This window comes from Oncorhynchus keta, unplaced genomic scaffold, assembly GCF_023373465.1.
Source record: "Oncorhynchus keta strain PuntledgeMale-10-30-2019 unplaced genomic scaffold, Oket_V2 Un_contig_1612_pilon_pilon, whole genome shotgun sequence".
In the NCBI taxonomy this organism is placed as follows: domain Eukaryota; kingdom Metazoa; phylum Chordata; class Actinopteri; order Salmoniformes; family Salmonidae; genus Oncorhynchus; species Oncorhynchus keta.
The window spans coordinates 166,244-190,115 of NW_026279723.1; the positions used below are offsets into that span (position 1 = coordinate 166,244).

At 40.6% G+C, this 23,872-nt stretch overlaps 1 protein-coding gene, 1 non-coding gene and 1 pseudogene across 2 annotated transcripts in view; all 3 read left to right on the forward strand.

Annotated features, from left to right (window-relative positions):
* LOC118381009 (nidogen-2-like) overlaps positions 1-23,164 on the forward strand; it is a 30,089-nt gene extending 6,925 nt beyond the window's left edge. The window contains exons 5-7 of the mRNA XM_035767976.1: positions 18,059-18,190; positions 18,296-18,383; positions 22,870-23,164. Coding sequence (XP_035623869.1) covers positions 18,059-18,190; positions 18,296-18,383; positions 22,870-23,164 — 515 coding nt within the window. The remainder of the gene's footprint in view (positions 1-18,058; positions 18,191-18,295; positions 18,384-22,869) is intronic.
* On the forward strand, positions 4,807-4,915 carry LOC118382612 (uncharacterized; annotated as a pseudogene).
* Positions 5,176-5,294, forward strand: LOC118381010 (5S ribosomal RNA). Its single transcript, XR_004824984.1, has one exon. It is a non-coding gene; the product is annotated as a 5S ribosomal RNA (ribosomal RNA).
* Positions 23,165-23,872: the final 708 nt, after the last annotated feature.

Consider the following 23,872-nt stretch of genomic DNA (forward strand, 5'->3'; position numbering starts at 1 on the left):
GTCGGCCTGTCGATTTCTTCCCACAACGTATAATCCATGCTTCTGCTGTCCATAACGTCCTCCTTAGGCTCCTGCCAGTTTACACACTGCTCGGTCTGTGAGTGGTGGGTGTTTCTGTAACGTCGTTTGTCTATTGTAAGAAGAGAGTCAGACCGAAATGCAGCGTGTAGGTTACTCATGACTTTAATGAAAGTATCGCGGTACATGAAATAACTGATATAAGAAAACAACAACGAAACGTAAAACTAATTACAGCCTATCTGGTGACTACAACACAGAGATAGGAACAAACACCCACGAAATACAAAGCGAAACTGAGGCTGTCTAAATACGGTTCCCAATCAGAGACAACGACTCTGATTGGGAATCGCCTCAGGCAGCCAAACCTATACCACACCCCTAATCAGCCGCGATCCCAAATAATACAAACCCCAATACGAAACACAACATATGTCACACCCTGGCCTACCCAAACATATAACAAAAACACAAAATACAATGACCAAGGCGTGACATTAAGTTTCTTGGAAGAGATGGATTTAGAATCAATTTCAGATTCAGATGACATGGAACAGATTGACAGAAAATGGGGAGGCCACAGGAAGAGGAAAGCGGCGGCGAAAAAGGACAGAAAAGGAAGAAAACATGACAACAGATAGAGGTAAATGAGAAAATATTTATTAATTTTACTATTTATTGGAATGGTTAATTTTATGTCAATAAATGCGAATGGTTTAAGAACAATGGAACATTTTCAAAGAAAATGAAGAATTCTGATATTTTATGCCTTCAAGAAACACATTGGGACAATGTATGTATTTTAGAAGTAAAAAAAATATGGAGAGATTTTATTTTTGCTAACAATGGCAGGGGGAATTCATGTGGTGTTGCTATTTTATTGAAGAAGGATGTGGTAGAGAATGTGAAACATATATATAATGATAATAATGGGAGGATTTTAATTTTGGATTTTGAATATATGAGTATGGGTTTTGGAATTATAAATATTTACGCGCCTAATAATGAAATAGAGCGCAAATATTTATTTTTAGAATTATGGAAATGGTGTGAGGGGAATTGTATTGTAGTTGGGGATTTTAATGTTAAAATGGATAGACTGGATATGACAAGAGGAGCTACTTTTAGAAGTGATGTATCTAGGGGGGTTTTAAAGAAGATGATGTTAGAAAAAGGAATAATTGATATGTGGAGAGAGGAAAATCCAGACAAAAGAGAATTTTCTAGAAGCCAGGTGGTTTTAGGGGATTTGAAACAAACAAGGATAGATCTGGTTTTAGTAAAATAAGGTTTAAGGAATTTTATGAAAGATATTAAGTATGTTTTTACAACTTTTAGTGATCATGCAGGTTTAACATTTTCAGTGAGCTTAGATAAGGAAAGAACAGGGGGTGGAATATGGTGTATGAATGCAGGGTATTTAGAAGATGAGGAATATGGGAAACAAATTAAATCTTTGATAGCATGTGAAATGGAGGATAAGCGGAAAGAGAATGATAAGTGTTTATGGTGGGACAAGGTTAAGGAAAAAATAAGTGTTTAGTATAAGATATGCAAGGAAAAAGAGAGGAAAGATGAAAAGAGATGAAAATGAGTTGAGGGCTAGATTGGATGAAGAAATGGGGAAGTGTGACAGTGAACTTAATCATAATATAGAAACATTTTTAGATTTAAAATCAAAACTGAGTAAATATGAAATAGATAAGTGTAAGGGTGCAATTATAAGAAGTAAGGCAAAGCATGTTTTGGAGGGGGAGAAATGTACTTCATTTTTTATTGGTTTAGAGAAGAATAAACAGAGGAGAACATATATTAGAGAGATTGAAAATGTAAAGGGTGAAGTTGTCAATGATTATGTAGAGATATTAGAAACAGTGCAGAATTTTTATAAGGATTTATTTAAGAAAGGGGAGGTGGATGAGGGGTGCGTAAAGGAGATATTGGATAGTGTGGATGTGCAAATTGATGTTGAGGATAAACAAATGTGTGATGGGAAGGTAACAGTGAATGAAGTTAAAGATGCGATAAAGGGGTTACAAATAAAGAGTCCTGGAGTGGATGGAATAATTGCAGAATTTTATAAAATATATGAAAGTTTTTTAGCACCTATTTTATTGGAAGTTTATCAATATATGGAGGATAATAATAGTGTTTCAGAATCTATGATGACAGGGCTGATAACGATTTTATATAAAAATAAGGGGAGCAAATTGAAACTGGAGAATTATAGGCCAATTAGTTTATTAAATTTGGATTCTAAGATACTGGCAAATAGAATGAAGCAAGTTTTAAATGATATTATAGCACCTACACAGAATTATAGTGTGCCTGGTAGAGATATTGCTGATACAATTAATACGATTAGAGATGTGATAAATAAAATGAATCATGATAAGATAGGGGGAATAGTGTTAAGCATAGATTTAAATAAAGCCTTTGATAGGGTAGAACATGATTTTATGTTTAGGGTAATGGATAAATATGGTTTTGGTAATAGAATAATAGGATGGATAAAATTATTATATACGAAGGCAAAAAGTAGGGTGAAGTGTAATGGAGTTTTAGTTTGATTCATCAATACGCAGATGATACCACTATAACAGTTAGAGATGAGGGAAGTGTTAAAAGGGTGATGGAGTGTTTTAAAGTATATGGACAAGCATCAGGTGCAAAGGTTAACATGGAGAAGTCAGTTGTAATGTATATTGGGGAGATTAATGAGGGAAATTTTACTTTTAAGGTGGTAAACGATTATTTTAAGGTGTTAGGAGTGTTTTTAGGGGTGAAGGACAGGAAGCTAGGGATTTGACATGGAGTGGTGTAATAAATAAAGTTAGAAAGGTGGTAAATATGTGGAGGGGGAGGTATTTGAAGTTAAAAGGGAAAGTCATTGTGATAAATTCCTTGTTGATGTCAATTTTTATTTATGTAATGTATGTTTTGGATATGCCAGAATGGGTTTTATCTGAAATGAATAAGATTTTAGTTAATTTTTTATGGGATGGGAAGGGGGTGAAAATAGCTCTTAAAACTTTGATTGCAGGTTATGAGGAGGGGGGTTTGAAGTTGGTAGATTTAAGTGTAAGGAAAACAGCAATTAGAGTAAAAATGGTACGGAAATATTTATTTGGTGAATTGGATTATGGGTGGAAAAGGTTTTTTAAAGATTATTTGCAAGAGGTAGGGATGGTTTATTGATGAGTATGAAGAAGGAAATGTTAGGTAATATACCGTTGTTTTATAGAGAAGTGTTTGAGGCTTGGGGGCAATTTTTACCAAATATTTATTATGAATGTACCATTTTAGAAAATATTTTAAATCAACCAATGTTTTTAAATCCAAAGATAAAGTGTAATAATATGACGTTGTTTTGTAAATATGTTATGAGGGCTGGGATGAGGCAGATAGGTGACATAGCATATGAGGTAATTCCTGGGTTCCTTCCGTTTCAGGCAATATATGATAATGTGGTTGAAATAGATGAAGAGATTAGTAAAACTACTGCGGAGAATATGTATAAGAAAATATTAGGATGTATTCCTGGGGAGTGGGTGATTTTAATAAATAAAGAGGTGGCTAAAAGAGCGAGGGGTTTACCGGTTTTATATTATGAAAGTAATGGGGAGAAACATGATTTATCAGGCTGCCTGGGAATACTGGGTGCTGTAAGCTTTTTGTCAACTCTTTGTCCGTTTTTTCCCACAAGGCTGAAATATGTGCCCTCGCTTTGAAATAAGTAAGCAAGGTTAGTTTGTATTTCATCCAACAATCTGTGCTACAATTTATGGCTACAGTATATGCAATTTCTTCCACCTTGATACGGACACAATTAAAAGGGTTAGATAACAGACTGAAAGATTTTAATTGGCTTGTTTTACACAGACGTCTTCCGGTCCGTTCAACTTTACACGATCATAATTTGACTCTGTCCCAGGGACAATTGTTTCGCAATTGAAACAATTCCCCATGTTTTATGGGAATGTTCTTTTGCTCAATTAGTTTGGGGAAAAAGTAAACAATTTTTTGAGATATTAAAAAACATTGATTATGAAGGGGTTGCCAAACTTGAAATAAAAAATGTGGAAAGGGTACAATTATTAGCATTAGTGACTCTGGTGTCCCTTATCAAGACTAAACTTTGGGAGGCCAGATGTGGTGCAGTTAATGACACCCTCAAGTGGTCACCGACGGGATTGGATCAATTTATAAAACAGGAAGTTTGGAAAAGAATACAATTCGAAATAGATAAGGCGGGCATTGCATCAGTAAAACAGAGATGGAAAGGGATTTACCCGTCATTGTAAATGGTTTTATAACCAATATATAATTGTATTACATAGGTACATTTGGAATGTAAACTAAGCCTTTGTAGATATTTTATATACACCGAGGTCTATCCAGAGTGCATTTTGGCATATGTATATATTTTTATTTATAGAATTGTTTGTATTGTGTTTGGAGATTGTTAGAGGCATGTTAATCGTGAATATAGGCCAATAATACTGGTCAGGTTCTGCAGAACAGCACTTTTTTTTAGGAGTTTTGATATTCTTATATTGTTACGGTATTTTTTGATACTGTTTGTAAGTATCCATGTTATGTACAACGTTATGTACTAAATTTGTAATTGTATTTGAATGTGAAATTAAAATTTTAAAAAAATGTCCCCCCAAAAAAACACAAAAAAAATGTGCAATTTCTTCCACTTTTTGAGTAAATGGTGAAAATGCAACAGCTGTTAATCAGACTCACTTTGACTTTATATAGTGCACCAAGAGCTACTTTCTCTCTTACGACCACACCGGCCTGAGTACGCCTGATCTCGGAAGCTAAGCAGGGTCGGGCCTGGTTAGTACTTTGATGGGACACCGCCTGGGAATACCAGGTGCTGTAAGCTTTTTGTCACTGCCTTGTGGAATTTCAACTCTTTGTCCGTTTTTTCCCACAAGGCTGAAATATGTGCCCTCGCTTTGAAATAAGTAAGCAAGGTTAGTTTGTATTTCATCCAACAATCTGTGCTACAAATTATGGCTACAGTATATGCAATTTCTTCCACTTTTTGAGTGACACAAAGATGCTTATCTAAATGGTGAAAATGCAACAGCTGTTAATCAGACTCACTTTGACTTTATATAGTGCACCAAGAGCTACTTTCGCTCTTACGACCACACCGGCCTGAGTACACCTGATCTCGTCTGATCTCAGAAGCTAAGCAGGGTCGGGCCTGGTTAGTACTTGGATGGGAGACTGCCTGGGAATACCAGGTGATGTAAGTTCTCGGTTCATACTTATGACAACTTCATGGACTAGGGCCTTTTATTTATCACCCTAATAATGTTGTGTCTTTTTATTGGACTAAATGCAGTTTGTTAGTGCTTCCCTGCCCTGCCCAGATCAAATCAAATAATGGACAATGCGTTTACCTCAAAATCTTGGCAGTGCATTCAGCATTTGTTTTTAGGCGAGGAGACTGTCAATGTCTGTAGTCCATTAGGGCCCTGTAAAATCCCTTCATTGTTTTGCCTGATTGCCCCAGGTTTTCGCTCTCAAAAGTACACCTTTTTCATTAAAATATAACACGATTAGATGTTCTATGTCTGAGAGGATGTGATTGGTATAACAAACACGACTAAACTTCCACCTCCGGAGGGGTCAAAAATAAATATTTTTGTTGTCGGCAGGATTTGAACCTGCACAGGAACATCCTAATGGATTTCTAGTCCATCGCCTTAACCACAACAAAATTGGCAGAAGAAAACAGGCTTGTTAGGAGTGAATGGGCCACCAGGCATAGCCTACAGAAAGTGATAATTTTACAACTGAAAGATAATGCAGTAACTCATTATAATGCAATAACATGAAATGGTCCCATCATTCATTTGTTATTAAGTACAGCTGTTTTCTTATTTTCCTTGATCATTGCTCAGCTCCAGAAGGTTTGCATTTGAGAGTGTTTATTATAACAGGTGTGAAGTTGGATAGATGGCCTGCAGTCCTATCCCTATGTACTTGTGGAGATCTGAGAGGATGTGATTGGTATAAGACACAAATAAAGTACAGAAAGTTACATGTTTTCTGACTTCTTTACCTTGGTGAATGCTGCTTTGGACACAGGTCCCTCTACATCTGTGGAATACTTCCATATTCTTAGTGTACTTCTGATAGAGGAATTTTTAAATTCCCTTATGTTTTATTGCCAAAGCCAATCAAATTCGCACTCATTTCTAATTCATGATAAGTTGTAAGTTTATCATTTGCATGAATTAGCAAGAGACCAGTCTTAAAAAACAAGTTCAGCATTTATTCTTGATGAGTACTGACCCAAAATACAAAGAACATTACATTTTAAATCTGAAGAAGACATAAAATGACGTCATCAGTTACACCCCCTCTCCCAGCCGTACAATGGCGCAGTATTCAGTCCTGGAGACAGTTTCACTCCCCTCATAAACTACATTCCAACCTGCCTAAAGGATATACTTCTCTCTGCTAATGGAATCCAACCAAAACATTCGTATCTGTTTGAAGTACTATCTTATCCCTGCTTCAAAACTTTCCCAGGAGACACAGACACAATTCACTTCTGCTTACATTTTCAGTAACAGTACAATTAAGAACCCATACTTTTCAGATCATAACAAATATAGTATTAGCATGAATGGTTCTAATCATTAAAGTATACATTTGATCATCTAAACTATATTTTCCTCTATCAACTTCCTTTCTACTTCCTTTTTCATGGTTAACCAGGTTTCAATGCCATTAGGGGGAGTATTTCTAATCGTCTCTCTCCTTTTGATAAGCTAGTAACTCAGAGCCATTTTATATGGGGGTTCAATTTTATATGGGGGGTGCCACAGGGTTCAATCCTCGGGCCGACTCTTTTTTCTGTGTATATCAATGATGTTGCTCTTGCTGCGGGCGATTCCCTGATCCACCTCTACGCAGACGACACCATTCTATATACTTCCGGCCCGTCCTTGGACACTGTGCTATCTAACCTCCAAACGAGCTTCAATGCCATACAACACTCCTTCCGTGGCCTCCAACTGCTCTTAAACGCTAGTAAAACCAAATTCATGCTTTTCAACCGTTCGCTGCCTGCACCCGCACGCCTGACCAGCATCACCACCCTGGATGGTTCCAACCTTGAATATGTGGACATCTATAAGTACCTAGGTGTCTGGCTAGACTGTAAACTCTCATCAAACATCTCCAATCGAAAATCAAATCTAGAGTCGGCTTTATATTCCGCAACAAAGCCTCCTTCACTCACGCCACCAAACTTACCCTAGTAAAACTGACTATCCTACCGATCCTCGACTTCGGCGATGTCATCTACAAAATTGCTTCCAACACTCTACTCAGCTAACTGGATGCAGTTTATCACAGTGCCATCCGTTTTGTCACTAAAGCACCTTATACCACCCACCACTGCTCTAGTCGGCTGGCCCTCGCTACATATTCGTCGCCAGCCCCACGTCATCTACAAGTCCATGCTAGGTAAAGCTCCGCCTTATCTCAGTTCACTGGTCATGATGGCAACACCCATCCGTAGCACGCGCTCCAGCAGGTATGTATCTCACTGATCATCCCTAAAGCCAACACCTCATTTGGTCGCGTTTCGATCCAGTTCCGTGCTGCCTGTAACTGGAACGAATTGCAAAAATCGCTGAAGTTGGAGACTTTTATCTCCCTCACCAACTTCAAACATCTGCTATCTGAGCAGCTAACCGATCGCTGCAGCTGTACATAGTCTATCGGCAAATAGCCCACCCATTTTTACCTACCTCATCCCAATACTGTTTTTATTTATTTACTTTTCTGCTCTTTTGCACACCAATATCGCTACCTGTACATGACCATCTGATCATTTATCACTCCAGTGTTAATCTGCAAAATTGTAATTATTCGCCTACCTCATGCCTTTTGCACACAATGTATATAGACTCCCCTTCTTTTTTTTCCCCTACTGTGTTATTGACTTGTTAATTGTTTACTCCATGTGTAACTCTGTGTTGTCTGTTCACACTGCTATGCTTTATCTTGGCCAGGTCGCAGTTGCAAATGAGAACTTGTTCTCAACTAGCCTACCTGGTTAAATAAAGGTGAAATAAAAAAAATAAAAAAAATGTGTTGTGTGGTGGTCTCTTCAGGGCGGGCTGATGGCTCTGCTAGATGACATGTTTGACCAGCAGCTGGCCTGGTACTTTAACCCAGAGTCTCTGGTCATTGAGCTCTCCAACCTCCTGGAGTAACACTTGGAGAACATCATGGCCAGCATGTAGTCCTACTGCAGGGACCATACTCCTTTCTCCTTCTCTCCGTCGCCGACTGAGATGGCCGCCTCGCTTCGCGTTCCTATGAAACTATGCAGTTTTTTGTTTTTTTACGTGTTATTTCTTACATTAGTACCCCAGGTCATCTTAGGTTTCATTACATACAGTCGAGAAGAACTACTGAATATAAGATCAGCGTCAACTCACCATCAGTACGACCAAGAATATGTTTTCCGCGACGCGGATCCTGTTTTCTGCCTTACAAACAGGACAACGGAATGGATCGCAGGCAGCGACCCAAGGAAACGACTCCGAAAAAGAGGGAAACGAGGTGGTGTTCTGGTCAGACTCCGAAAAAGGGCACATCGCGCACCCCTCCCCAGCATTCTTCTTGCCAATGTCCAGTCTCTTGACAACAAGGTTGACGAAATCCGAGCAAGGGTGGCATTCCAGAGGGACATCAGAGACTGCAACGTTCTCTGCTTCACGGAAACATGGCTTACTGGGAAGACGCTATCCGATGCGGTGCAGCCAACGGGTTTCTCCACGCATCGCGCCGACAGAAATAGACATCTTTCTGGTAAGAAGAGTGGCGGGGGCGTATGCCTCATGACTAACGAGACATGGTGTGATGAAGGAAACATACAGGAACTCAAATCCTTCTGTTCACCTGATTTAGAATTCCTCACAATCAAATGTAGACCGCATTATCTTCCAAGAGAATTCTCTTCGATTATAATCACAGCCGTATATATCCCCCCCCCAAGCAGACACATCGATGGCTCTGAACAAACTTTATTTAACTCTTTGCAAACTGGAAACCATTTATCCGGAGGCTGCATTCATTGTAGCTGGGGATTTTAACAAAGCTAATCTGAAAACAAGACTCCCTAAATTTTATCAGCATATCGATTGCGCAACCAGGGGTGGTAAAACCTTGGATCATTGTTACTCTAACTTCCGCGACGCATATAAGGCCCTGCCCTGCCCCCCTTTCGGAAAAGCTGACCAGGACTCCATTTTGCTGATCCCTGCCTACAGGCAGAAGCTAAAACAAGAGGCTCCCACGCTGAGGTCTGTCCAACGCTGGTCAGACCAAGCTGACTCCACACTCCAAGACTGCTTCCATCACGTGGACTGGGACATGTTTCGTATTGCGTCATATGGAAATATTGACGAATACGCTGATTCGGTGTGCGAGTTCATTAGAACCTGCGTCGAAGATGTCGTTCCCATAGCAACGATAAAAACATTCCCAAACCAGAAACCGTGGATTGATTGCAGCATTCGCGTGAAACTGAAAGCGCGAACCACTGCTTTTAATCAGGGCAAGGTGTCTGGTAACATGTCCGAATATAAACAATGCAGCTATTCCTCCGCAAGGCTATTAAACAAGCTAAGCGTCAGTATAGAGACAAAGTAGAATCTCAATTCAATGGCTCAGACACAAGAGGCATGTGGCAGGGTCTACAGTCAATCACGGACTACAAGAAGAAACCCAGCCCAGTCACGGACCAGGATGTCTTGCTCCCAGGCAGACTAAATAACTTTTTTGCCCGCTTTGAGGACAATACAGTGCCACTGACACGGCCTGCAACGAAAACATGCATTCACTGCAGCCGAGGTGAGTAAGACATTTAAACGTGTTAACCCTCGCAAGGCTGCAGGCCCAGACGGCATCCCCAGCCGCGCCCTCAGAGCATGCGCAGACCAGCTGGCCGGTGTGTTTACGGACATATTCAATCAATCCATATACCAGTCTGCTGTTCCCACATGCTTCAAGAGGGCCACCATTGTTCCTGTTCCCAAGAAAGCTAAGGTAATTGAGCTAAACAACTACCGCCCCGTAGCACTCACTTCCGTCATCATGAAGTGCTTTGAGAGACTAGTCAAGGACCATATCACCTCCACCCTACCTGTCACCCTAGACCCACTCCAATTTGCTTACCGCCCAAATAGGTCCACAGACGATGCAATCTCAACCACACTGCACACTGCCCTAACCCACCTGGACAAGAGGAATACCTATGTGAGAATGCTGTTCATCGACTACAGCTCGGCATTCAACACCATAGTACCCTCCAAGCTCGTCATCAAGCTCGAGACCCTGGGTCTCAACCCCGCCCTGTGCAACTGGGTACTGGACTTCCTGACGGGCCGCCCCCAGGTGGTGAGGGTAGGCAACAACATCTCCTCCCCGCTGATCCTCAACACGGGGGCCCCACAAGGGTGCGTTCTGAGCCCTCTGCTGTACTCCCTGTTCACCCACTACTGCGTGGCCACGCACGCCTCCAACTCAATCATCAAGTTTGCGGACGACACAACAGTGGTAGGCTTGATTACCAACAACGACGAGACGGCCTACAGGGAGGAGGTGAGGGCCCTCGGAGTGTGGTGTCAGGAAAATAACCTCACACTCAACGTCAACAAAACTAAGGAGATGATTGTGGACTTCAGGAAACAGCAGAGGGAACACCCCTATCCACATCGATGGAACAGTAGTGGAGAGGGTAGCAAGTTTTAAGTTCCTCGGCATACACATCACAGACAAACTGAATTGGTCCACTCACACTGACAGCGTCGTGAAGAAGGCGCAGCAGCGCCTCTTCAACCTCAGGAGGCTGAAGAAATTCGGCTTGTCACCAAAAGCACTCACAAACTTCTACAGATGCACAATCGAGAGCATCCTGGCGGGCTGTATCACCGCCTGGTACGGCAACTGCTCCGCCCTCAACCGTAAGGCTCTCCAGAGGGTAGTGAGGTCTGCAAAACGCATCACCGGGGGCAAACTACCTGCCCTCCAGGACACCTACACCACACGATGTTACAGGAAGGCCATAAAGATCATCAAGGACATCAACCACCCGAACCACTGCCTGTTCACCCCGCTATCATCCAGAAGGCGAGGTCAGTACAGGTGCATCAAAGCTGGGACCGAGAGACTGAAAAACAGCTTCTATCTCAAGGCTATCAGACTGTTAAACAGCCACCACTAACATTGAGTGGCTGCTGCCAACACACTGTCATTGACAATGACCCAACTCCAGCCACTTTAATAATGGGAAATGATGTAAATATATCACTAGCCACTTTAAACAATGCTACCTTATATAATGTTACTTACCCTACATTATTCATCTCATATGCATATGTACATACTGTACTCTACATCATCGACTGCATCCTTATGTTATACATGTATCACTAGCCACTTTAACTATGCCACTTTGTTTACATTGTCTACATACTCATCTCATATGTATATACTGTACTCTATATCATCTACGGCATCCTTATGTAATACATGTATCACTAGCCACTTTAACTATGCCACTTTGTTTACTTTGTCTACATACTCATCTCATATGTATATACTGTACTCGATACCATCTACTGTATGCTGCTCTGTACCATCACTCATTCATATATCCTTATGTACATATTCCTTATCCCCTTACACTGTGTATAAGACAGTAGTTTTGGAATTGTTAGTTAGATTACTTGTTGGTTATCACTGCATTGTCGGAACTAGAAGCACAAGCATTTCGCTACACTCGCATTAACATCTGCTAACCATGTGTATGTGACAAATAAAATTTGATTTGATTTGATTTTTGAAGGAATTGAGGACTCGAAGTGCTTTGTTGAACCCTGATTAGTTAACACCCATTCATTTAATGTATTCTCTTGTTTTCTCTCTCCACAGGATTCTTTTGACACTTTGCCACCCAACAGGGATCTAGACACCAATGCACTACAATACTTTGCACTGAATTTGACATTTTTAAATAAAATAAGTTGTAGTTCAAAAACATTTATTTCCATCATTTCTTCTATTTGATTTTATGACCATTTCCTCTTCCTACAGTTATAATGCTAATATTAGAATATCACATTAACAATGATGCTTTATTATCTGCATATGGAAATAAAAAAAATAGATTTACAGATACTACAGGCCCACACTTTATATTTACATTTACATTTAAGTCATTTGGCAGACGCTCTTATCCAGAGCGACTTACAAATTGGTGCATTCACCTTATGACATCGAGTGGATTTGTACTGTGGTTTGTGATAGTGTACTATTTAAAAACATGTAGGACTACATACACTGAGTGCACAATGCACAATCCCCTCAGAACAGCCTAATTTCGTCTGGGCATGGACTCTACAAGCTGCCCTAAGCATTCCACAAGGATGCCGGCCCGTGTTGTGTCAAGTTGGCTGGACGTCCTTTGGGTGGTGGACCATTGTTGATACACATGGGAAACGGTTGAGCATGAAAAAAAAAACAGCAGTGTTGCAGTTCTTGACACACTGTTCCCGGTGCGCCTGGTGCCTACTATACCCTGTTCAAAGTCTGTTAAATCTTCTCTTGCCGAATCACCCTCTGAATGACACACACAATCAATGTCTCAATTCTCGGAAGGTTTTAAAATCTTTCTTTACTCCCCTTCATCTACACTGAATGAAGTGGATTCAACAAGTGACATCAATAAGGGGTCATAGCTTTCACTTCGTCAGTCTAATGGAAAGAGCAGGTGTCCTCAATGTTTTGTATTATCAGTGTGTGTAGTATCCTGGTACAGTATAAAGTATACCACTAGAGGGGATAATTGCTTCAGTCTTGAATGTTACTTCTCACTATCCCTACTCTACATTAACAGTCACCCAAGTTACCAGAGTCTACAATGGTAATCTTAGTTTTTTTATATTTGCCATTAATGTCTGAACCATTTACCATCTTTCCCACTGAAACCAGTAATGTTAGCGTTCATGTGAGAAGGTGTAGTAGTGCATACTGACCTAGTTGGATCATAGTGTGGGTGGTGGAGTTTATGCTGATTGTTCTAGCAGCAGTTTCTGTAGTGTTTTGGTTAGCACATTCACTTAAAATGCTAAAGGTCCCTGGTTCAAAATAGGGCAGAAACAACAGTAATTGACACATGCAAAAGTTACCATATTTGTAATAGAGAAATATTTCTAATGAATGGCATATTTTGGAAATTTGACTTTATGCAATGAATATCTGTAAAATTTGGTTTACTCCTTGATGACAATTCAAGCAGCAGTTTTGGTAAGGTAGTGGTTATCATGTTCGCTTAACAGGCGAAAGGTCCCCGGTTCGAAACCGGCCGTAAACAGTGATAATTTATTTGTAAAAGATAATTATTTTTCATAAATGCCTAATTTTGGAAATTTGACTTTATGCAATGAATATCTGTAATATTTGGTTTACTCCTTGATGACAATTCAAGCAGCAGTTTCTGTAGTGTTGTGGTTTGCACTGTTAATTTAAATGCTAAAGGTCCCTGGTTTGAAACTGGGCAGAAACAAAGGTAATTGACACATGCCAAAGTTATTGTATTTATAATAGAGAAATATTTTTCATAAATGCCTTACTTGGGAAATTTGACTTTATGCAATGAATATCTGTAATATTTGGTGTACTCCTTGATGACAATTCAAGCAGCAGTTTCTGTAGTGTCTTGGTTTGCACTGTCACTTAAAATGCTAAAGGTCCCAGGTTTGAAACTGGGCAGAAACAGAGGTAAATGACACATGCCAAAGTTATCGTATCTGTAATAGAGAAATATTTTTCATAAATGCCTTATTTTGGAAATTTGACTTCATGCAATGAATATCTGTAAAATTTGGTTTACTCCTTGATGACAATTCAAGCAGCAGTTTTGGTAGGGTAGTGGTTATCATGTTCGCTTAACAGGCGAAAGGTCCCCAGTTTCAAGCTGGGTGGAAACAACGCTCATTGACACAAGCAATATTTATTATATTTTCAACAGAGAAATATTGTTGTCATAAATGCCTGACTTTGAACATTTGAATTTATGCAATGAATATCTGTAAAATTTGGTTTACTCCTTGCTCATTTTTCAAGCGGGAGTTTCTGTAGTGTAGTGGTCATCACATTTGTTTCACACGTGAAAGGTCCCCGGTTTGGAACTGGGCGGAAACAGTGATAATTTATTTATGGAATAATTAATGTATTTTTAAAAGAGAATTATTTTTCATAAATGCCTTACTTTGGAAATTTGACTTTATTCAATGAATATCTGTAATATTTTGTTTACTCCTTGATGACAATTCAAGCAGCAGATTCTGTAGTGTTGTGGTTTGCACGTTCACTTAAAATGCTAAAGGTCCCTGGTTTGAAACTGGGCAGAAACAACGGTAATTGACATATGCAAAACTTATCATATTTGTAATAGAGAAATATTTTTCAGAAATGCCATATTTTGGAAATTTGACTTTATGCAATGAATATCTGTAAAATTAGTTTTACTCATTGATGACAATTCAAGCAGCAGTTTCTGTAGTGTCGTGGTTTACACTGTCACTTAAAATGCTAAATGTCCCTGGTTCGAAACTGGGCAGAAACAGAGGTAAATGACACATGCCAAAGTTATCGTATTTGTAATAGAGAAATATTTTTAATAAATGCCTTATTTTGGAAATTTGACTTTACGCAATTAATATCTATCAAATTTGGTTTACTCCTTGATGACAATTCAAGCAGCAGTTTGGTAGGGTAGTGGTTATCATGTTCGCTTAACAGGCGAAAGGTCGCCGGTTTCAAGCTGGGTGGAAACAGTGCTCATTGACACAAGCAATATTCATTATATTTGCAACAGAGAAATATTTTTGAAATAAATGCCTGACTTTGAATATTTGAATTTATGCAATGAATATCTGTAATATATGGTTTACTCCTTGATGACAATGCAAGCAGCAGTTTCTGTAGTGTCGTGGTTTGCACTGTCACTTAAAATGCTAAATGGCACACATTTTGCTCTCTCCCAGTCCAACCTAGTTGGAGTTGTTGACGCACCCCATCCCGGTAGCGGGATAATTGTCATCAGCAACGCTGAATAGCATAGCGCCACAGTCAAATAATATTAATATTACTACAAAATATTCATGAAATCACAAGTGCAAAACACAGCTCAGCCTTTTGTTAATCCACCTGTCGTCACAGATTTTGAAATTATGCTTTACAGTGAAAGCAATCCAAGCTTTTGTGTATGTTTATCGATCGCATGACAAAGCATTATGAACATAGCATCAAAGTAGCTTGGTCACGAAAAGCAATCAAATGAATCGCTTAACTTTGATCTTCGGATGTATTCACTCACGAGACTCCCAGTTACACAACAAATGTTCCATAAAGATTATTTTTAGATCCAAAATACCTCGTTTGTTGCGTTATGTTCAGAAATCCACAGGAAAGAGCGGTCATGACAAATAGTTTCCAAAATGTCCCCAGAAACATGTCCAACGTTTTTTATAATCAATCATCAGGTTGTTTTTAAAATATATAATCAATAATATCAACCGCAAATGTATTTCACAGTAGGAGAGGGAAAAGCAATACCTATCCGAATTCTGTTGCGTGAGCAAAACTGATGTTATCGTTCTGGCTCATTTTTGAAAATAGAAGCCACTTCCTGTTTTGATTTTCCTCAGGGTTTCGCCTGCAATATCAGTTCTGTAATACTCACAGACAATATTTTGACAGTTTTGGAAACTTTAGTGTTTTCTATCCAATAATATTATGCATATATTAGCAACTGAGACTGGGGAGCTGGCCATTTACAATGGGCACCTTTTCATCCAAGCTACTCAATACTGCCCCTGCAGCCATAAATAAAGTGTTGCAATTCTAACTAAACAGCATTTCTTTATGCTTTCGTTAATCTTCTTGATATTCTTCCTTTTATATTTGAGCAAATTGCTCAAGGGCCACGGTTGATTCATCTGTGAAGACGACGTTATTGAATGTCTCGCCAATTTTGATCCATGCCTGGGCCTGCTGGACGGAAAGTTCTTTGTTTGTCAGACGAATCATTGGGTTGAAACTACAGAACAGTATAAATACAAGTGAACACACATGGTTAATACTTTGGGAATAAATATAACTGATTTACAGAAATATTGGAACAAAGATGTCTAATGAAAGGCAAACTATTTAGAATCCTCCAAGCCAACTCCTGACCGTCACAATGTACAGCGCCATATTCTCCATTCCATCCTAACGGAAGCTCTGAATAGAAACACCATAATAGTCATCAAATTTCTTCAACTCAATCCCATATACTAAGTTGTTTTAAATTCTCTGGTAATGCCAATACGGAATACTATCAAATGCTTCTCAAACTAGCAGTAACAGAAAGAATGGCTGAGAATTAAATGACATGCCCAATTTTTCAGTTTTTGATTTGTTAAAAAAGTTTGAAATATCCAATAAATGTCTTTCCACTTCATGATTGTGTCCCACTTGTTGTTGATTCTTCACAAAAAAATACAGTTTTATATCTTTATGTTTGAAGCCTGAAATATGGCAAAAGGTCGCAAAGTTCAAGAGTGCCGAATACTTTCGCAAGGCACTGTATTTACAACAGGTGTACAGCCTACCTGGCTGTCATGAAAATTAACGAGTAAGTGTGATTCACGATTAATAGCGTCCTCCATTCGCTATTTAAGTGCATAGATTAAATTCATTTTTTACCCCTGCATGTTTCAAGTCAGGTGCATGATAATTGTCCATTCTAAATCAAAACAAATGTCACATATTATTTAGTACATGTTAAGAAAAGATGAAATCAAGAATAGTCTGATGGGTGACAATATCAGCCCATCACTTGTGAATGATGCCCAGTCGAAGGCAAGAAACAATGCAGACCTTTTTTTTGGCAACTTTTTCAAATTATAGTGTGACACCTTATTATGTAGCCTAGCCCATAGGCCTATATGTTTTGATAAGGTTTGTGTAGACTGGCGAAAGTCAACCCAGCACAGGACACAAAAATTATTTGGGGTTGTTCATACTGTCAAAGCTTACAGTTAAAATCGGATAATGTCGGAGGGAAATCACCGCAAGAGGAAGTCACCATGAAGTTAAATTCAGGCCAAATCACATTCAATTGAAATGAATCTGTATTAAAGTGCATAAAATCAATCTGAGTAGTGTCTCTGCTTTAAACACACTGCCCACGTGACACCCTAACCCCACATGGAACAGTAGATCGTCACCCACACAGCAGCTTTAAATAATGTAATGATTAACTCCACAACATGTCTCTGAGAGCACTGGTATTCAGCTAGCAAGAAGCTAACATCCCCATGTCAATCCAAAGGAACATTGGACCCACGATGGATTTCAGTAGCTCTCCAGTGTAATTGCTTACTCTTCCACACAATCCCATAACTGCTTGCACACCTTATTCATGAATCTCTTAAAGGGACAGTGCCATCTAGTGGATATAAATGAATACAACTATGCCATTGAACCACCTGGCTGCATTTGAATTACAACTGAAGTGGCCAAATAACCTTTTTACAATGGGTGTAGAGCCTGGCATGAACATGCAGCGCATGCAGCGCATGAGTTTCAAGTTTGGGGAAGATAATTTTCAAAATAAAAATATAATTTCATAACAAAAGCATTACATGAATAATCTCTCAGTTCTCTCTTAGGAGACGATCACCATGGCGAGATTGACCATCATTCTGCTTTTCAGCATGGCTTTTGCTCTGGGAGGTAAGAGTGATGTACCTCACACTTACTCACCAACCCAGCAAGTACCTAGGTTACATCTGAAATGGAACCCTATTCCGTATAAACTACTTCTGGAGTTGGTTCCCATATGGGACGGCTCTTGGATGTCCAGTCATGTATATTCTGTCCATATATTGTCCTGGGATGTTATGTCCACATTACAATCCATGTTACCTATGTCCAGATGCTACGATACAACCCAAGACCCCCTGTGAGCGTGCTAGTGATGCTGCGATAAATGGCCCAATTGGAGCTTACATCCCAAAGTGTGACGTCGCTGGACAATACACCCCTAAGCAATGTTCGGGCTCTACAGGTTAACATGGTGGCACATACACACACAAAATTCTCCAATTCAGTTGAGTGTGACAATTCGATGTGATAGGGTAATATGTGTATGCAACATGTCTATTTCTGGTAGGTTACTGTTGGTGTGTGACCAGTACTGGACAGAAGATTCCGGGCACTGAGACTCTTCCAGGCACTGCTCCAATCAAATGTCCATGCAGGTACACACTCGTTCACTACATGTTTAATCTTTACAGTTAGTTCTGAATGTTAATATTTGTTTGTCTCATTGTAGTGGTCCTCGCAGATGAAAGATGTTGGAACGAAGACGTTGAGAAGACTTTGCAAATACTTTGACAGTTGTCTTTACTGTACTGAGGGAGATGCCTCTCGCTATACACATAAATGAAGAAATGTATTTACTTTGTTGGTTTTACATGCTGAACAATGTATCTGAACTGTCCATTTCTGGGAACTGGAGGAAGGGATTTTACTGTATTACCTCCACACGGGTGTTCATAAAGGCAGTCAAATGGTAATTAGGCTATCCAAGCTATGATGCTGCTGATGGTCATTAGTAGCCTACTACACTTGCTAACTGCCTGGTACCCAGCTCTTTATTGCCCTGTAATCACTATCAATGTAATTGCAAATAAACTATTGGTCACAAATGTGCTTAGCAGAGGATATTGCGGGTGTAGTGAAATGCTTGTGCTTCTAGCTCCGACAGCGCAGTAATATTGAACAAATCCACAACGTCTGTGTACACACACTCAGTACGCATTAATTAACTATATACATATGGAAGACCGACGTCAGAACAGACTAGGATACAGACTGTGTGTGCAGATGCACTCCCACCTGCCTGCTGCCATTCCTGAGCAAACTTTGTACTGGTGGTGCCCTGATCTCGCAGATGAATCAACTTTAGGAGAAGGTCCTGGTGCTTGCTGGACTTTGCAATTCAACTGATCACTCTCCATAACATTCTGGGAGTATATGCAAATTGCCATCATACAAACTGAGGCATGAGACTTGGTGAAAATTTGTGTCATTCTCAACTTTTGGCGAAAACTGTACATATGAGATGAGTAATGAAAAAAAAGTGACTGGTTTTCAATTCTGGTGGCCAATGATTCCTATTATATGCCTGTAGGCAGCAGCCTCCATGCTCTTGATGGCTGTTCAACAGTCTGATGGCCTTGAGTGAGAGAAGCTGTTTTCAGTCTCTCTGTCCCAGCTTTGATGCGCCTGTACTGACCTTGCCTTTTGGATGATAGCGGGGTGAACAGGCAGTGGCTCGGGTGGTTGTCCTTGATCTTTTTTTGCCTTCCTGTGACATTGGGTGCTGTAGGTGTCCTGGAGGGAGGTAGTTTGCCCTCAGTAATGCGTTGGGCAGACCGCACCACCATCTGGAGAGTGTTGCGGGAGGCGTAGTTGCAGTGCCAGGCGGTGATACAGGATGCTATCAACCCCCACCCGGGGGTGGCCCGCCTGGTGCGGCAACTACGCCGCCCGTGTAAGCACAGTGCTGGGTTCAGAGCCTCGAGCTTAATGATGAGCTTGGAGGGTACTATGGTGTTGAATGTTTAGCTAGAGTCAATAAACAGCATTTTTACATTCAGTTGCAACTCCTTTAATAAACGTTAATAATCGATAAAATTGATCACGGGGCGATCTGTATTCGATAGCAAGTCTTGAAATCATCGTCCATATTCTCCCTTTCATAACTTCCTTCGGTGTACCCCAAGACAGGAAGTGCCTATTCGTCATCCCACCAAGGATAAACCAGAACTGAATTGACAGTACTTGCGACATCGTGTGGAAGCTGTAGGCAATGTAAACTATTTTCCCTGGCCATAGACAATACAGAGACTGGCGGATGGATATTTTTTTGTGGTTTTTGTGAACAGTTTTCCTTGGGATTTTGACTCCTAAACACGTTCTGTTATAGCCACAGACATGAGTTAACTAGTTTTAGAGACTTCAGAGTGTTTTCTATCCACACATACTAATCATATTCATTTACTATATTCCTTGCATGAGTAGCAGGACGTTGAAATTGTGCGCGATTTCTAACAAAAAGCTGCGAAAATTCGCAGCCTCCCTAATTAATGGAGCAATTCGACCATGAAGGCCTGATTCACGCAGTCTCCTATGAACAGTGCATGTTGAGATGTGTGTTTCTTGAACTCTGTGGAGCATTTATTTGGGCTCCAATCTGAGGTGCAGTTCACTCTACTGAACTTATCCTCTGCAGCAGAGGTAACTCTGGGTCTTCCTCATGAGAGCCAGGTGCATCATAGCGCTTCATGGTTTTTGCGACTGCACTAGAAGAAACTTTCAAAGTTCTTGAAATGTTCCGTATTGACTCACCTTCATGTCTTAAGTAACGATGGACTGTTGTTTCTCTTTGCTTATTTGAGATGTTCTTGGCATAAAATGGACTTGGTCTTTTACCAAATAGGGCTATCTTCTGTAAACCATCCCTACCTTGTCACAACACAACCTATTGGCTCAAACGCTTTAAGAAGGAAAGAAATTCCACAAGTTAACTTTTAAGAAGGTACACCTGTTAATTGAAATGCATTCCAGATGTCTACCTCATGAAAAGGTTTGAGAGAATGCCAAGAGTGTGCAAGAGTGTGGTCAAGGAAAAGGATGGCTACTTTTTTGCTTATTCCATGATTACAATTGTGCTATGTCATAGTTTATTAAAAAAATAAGAAAAACCATTAAATGAGTAGGTGTGTCCAGACTTTTCACTGGTACTGTAGATATTATAAATATGGTACAATCCAGGAGTGCAAAGCTCTTGGAGACTTACCCAGAAAGACTCACAGCTTTTAATCGCTACTAAAGGTGATTCTAACATGTATTGTGAATACTTATGTAAATTAGATATCTGTATTTCATTTTCAATACATTTGATGTTAAATGTGAAAAAAATGTTAAACATATTTTCACTTTGTCAATATGGGGTATTGTCTGTTGCTGGGGGAGATGACAAAACTATAATTTAACCCAATTGGAATTCAGGCTGTAAGAAAACAAAATGAGGAATAAGTTAAGGGGTATGAACACTTTCTAAAGGCACTGTATATCTGCTCCTTTAGAGCAGTGATGTTTTGGGGCTGTTGCTGGGCAACACGGACTTTCAACTCCCTCCAAAGATTTTCTATGCAGTTGAGATCTGGAGACTGGCTCGGCCACTCCAGGACCTTGAAATGCTTCTTACGAAGCCACTCCTTCGTTGCCCTGGCGGTGTGTTTGGGATCATTGTCATGCTGAAAGACCCAGCCACGTTTCATCTTCAATGCCCTTGCTGATGGAAGGAGGTTTTCACTCAAAATCTCATGATACATGGCCCCATTCTTTCCTTTACACGGATCAGTCGTCCTGGTTCCTTTGCAGAAAAACAGCCCCAAAGCATGATGTTTCCACCCCCATGCTTCACAGTAGGTATGGTGTTCTTTGGATGCAACTCAGCACTCTTTGTCCTCCAAACACGACAAGTTGAGTTTTTACCAAGAAGTTAGATTTTGGTTTTCTCCCAATCTTATTCTGGATCATCCAAATGCTCTCTAGCAAACTTCAGACGGGCCTGGACATGTCCTGGCTTAAGCAGGGGGACACGTCTGGCACTGCAGGATTTGAGTCCCTGGCGGCATAGTGTGTTACTGATGGTATGGCATTGTTACTTTGGTCCCAGCTCTCTGCAGGTCATTCACTTGGTCCCCCCGTGCGGTTCTGGGATTTTTGCTCACCATTCTTGTGATCATTTTGACCCCACGGGGTGAGATCTTGCGTGGAGCCCCAGATCGAGGGAGATTATCAGTGGTCTTGTATGTCTTCCATTTCCTAATAATTGCTCCCACAGTTGATTTATTCAAACCAAGCTGCTTACCTATTGCATATTCAGTCTTCCCAGCCTGGTGCAGGTTTACAATTTTGTTGCTGGTGTCCTTTGACAGCTCTTTGGTCTTGGCCATAGTGGAGTTTGGAGTGTGACTGTTTGAGGTTGTGGACAGGTGTCTTTTATACTGATAACAAGTTCAAACAGGTGCCATTAATACAGGTAACGAGTGGAGGACAGCTCTAGCGATGAGCAATCCCGTATCCGGGAGAGTAATCATAGCCTCAAGCGCATTACCATAATGCAACGTTTCCTATTCATGAAAATCGCAAATTAAATTAAATAAATATATTGAAACACAAGCTTAGCCTTTTGTTAACAACACTGTCATCTCAGATTTTCAAAATATGCGTTACAGCCAACGCTAGACAAGCATTTGTGTAAGTTGAGCATGGCATAATGCTATGCTAGGCTGTGCTGGCAGCAGGCAACATTTTCACAAAAATAAGAAAAGCAACCAAATTAAATAATTTACCTTTGAAGAACTTCAGATGCTTTCACTCAGGAGACTCCCAGTTAGATAGCAAATGTTCCTTTTTTCCCAAAAAATATTTTTGTAGGCGAAAAACGTCACGTAAACACTTGCCTAAAAATGATGGACATAGAGCACGAGGCTTTCTGCAAGCTCCACCCCACCTCGCCAGCTGACATGAGTTCCATGTACTGCCCTGCATATGACATTATCCATTCATCTACACATCTGGAACTATGCTGAAAAATACTAAGACAGTGTTCTATGTGAGCACATTGCACATCGTTTAGCTTTGTCTTCTCCTTTTTGTTGATTTCAGCGATCCTAAGATCCACAACATCGTGGAGAGAGCTGTGAGGAGCATTCTGGGCGAGCAGTCCAATGAGCCCCGTAGCAACCTGCTCAGCCCATCTCAGGTGGTGGTGGAGGTGGTGCCCAGGCTCCTCCTAGCCCTGTGGCTTCAGCCAGAGGAAAGCAATTCAGAGCACCCAATCCTTATAAGCTGGATGGCCGTGGGCATGGTGGCGGCCATAGTCGAGAAGCTCTCCTGCATGTTAAAGGACCCTTCCCCTCACATCCCTTTCTCCCGGGCTGCTGCTTTTGACTCTGTGTGATCGATCCTCGGGAGAATCAGTCAGTCCTTCTCCACGGATGATCTCCAGAGCCCTTTTCATATGAGCTCTGTCTGTGTCTTTGTGGCGGACGAGGTGCAGTGCTGCTTCCAGCCCCTTGTAGCCACACTACCAGTCCCCCTGTCCTTGCTGTGGCCGTCTCCACCACACTACCAGCTGACATCCAAACAGGTGAGTAGCAATGATAGAGAACACTCTGACAGATGCCTGTTCTGATGACATCTTGGTGCCTTGTAGTAGTAGAGCTCATCAGGATTGTTGTTGTCACCCATAACACAGACCCGGGTTCTTCCCATCTGGAGGTTGTGGACATCCCTTCTAAGACAGAGGCAGATCAGGTTTCTTCCCACCTGGAGGTTGTAGACATCACCACTAACACAGAGGCAGATCCGGCATCTTCCCACCTGGAGGTTCAAGACATCACCACTAACATACCTTAAGGGAAGATTTCGGCAGTACCTGTATGGTTAGTGAGAAAGTCCATATTGCAAATGTACGGTCCCTTACTAGACGTCCGAAATCGTTTGTAAAATTTGCGGACGGCGTCGGGCCGAGCGGCAGGGCCGGACCTACCAGGAAGTCATCAAATGAACTTTGTCGGACATTCGGTTTCCGTTTTACAAAAATAATAAGATTTATGTCATTTTTCCGATGTCCCGGAAATTCCCACAAGAGGGCATAAGCAATCAT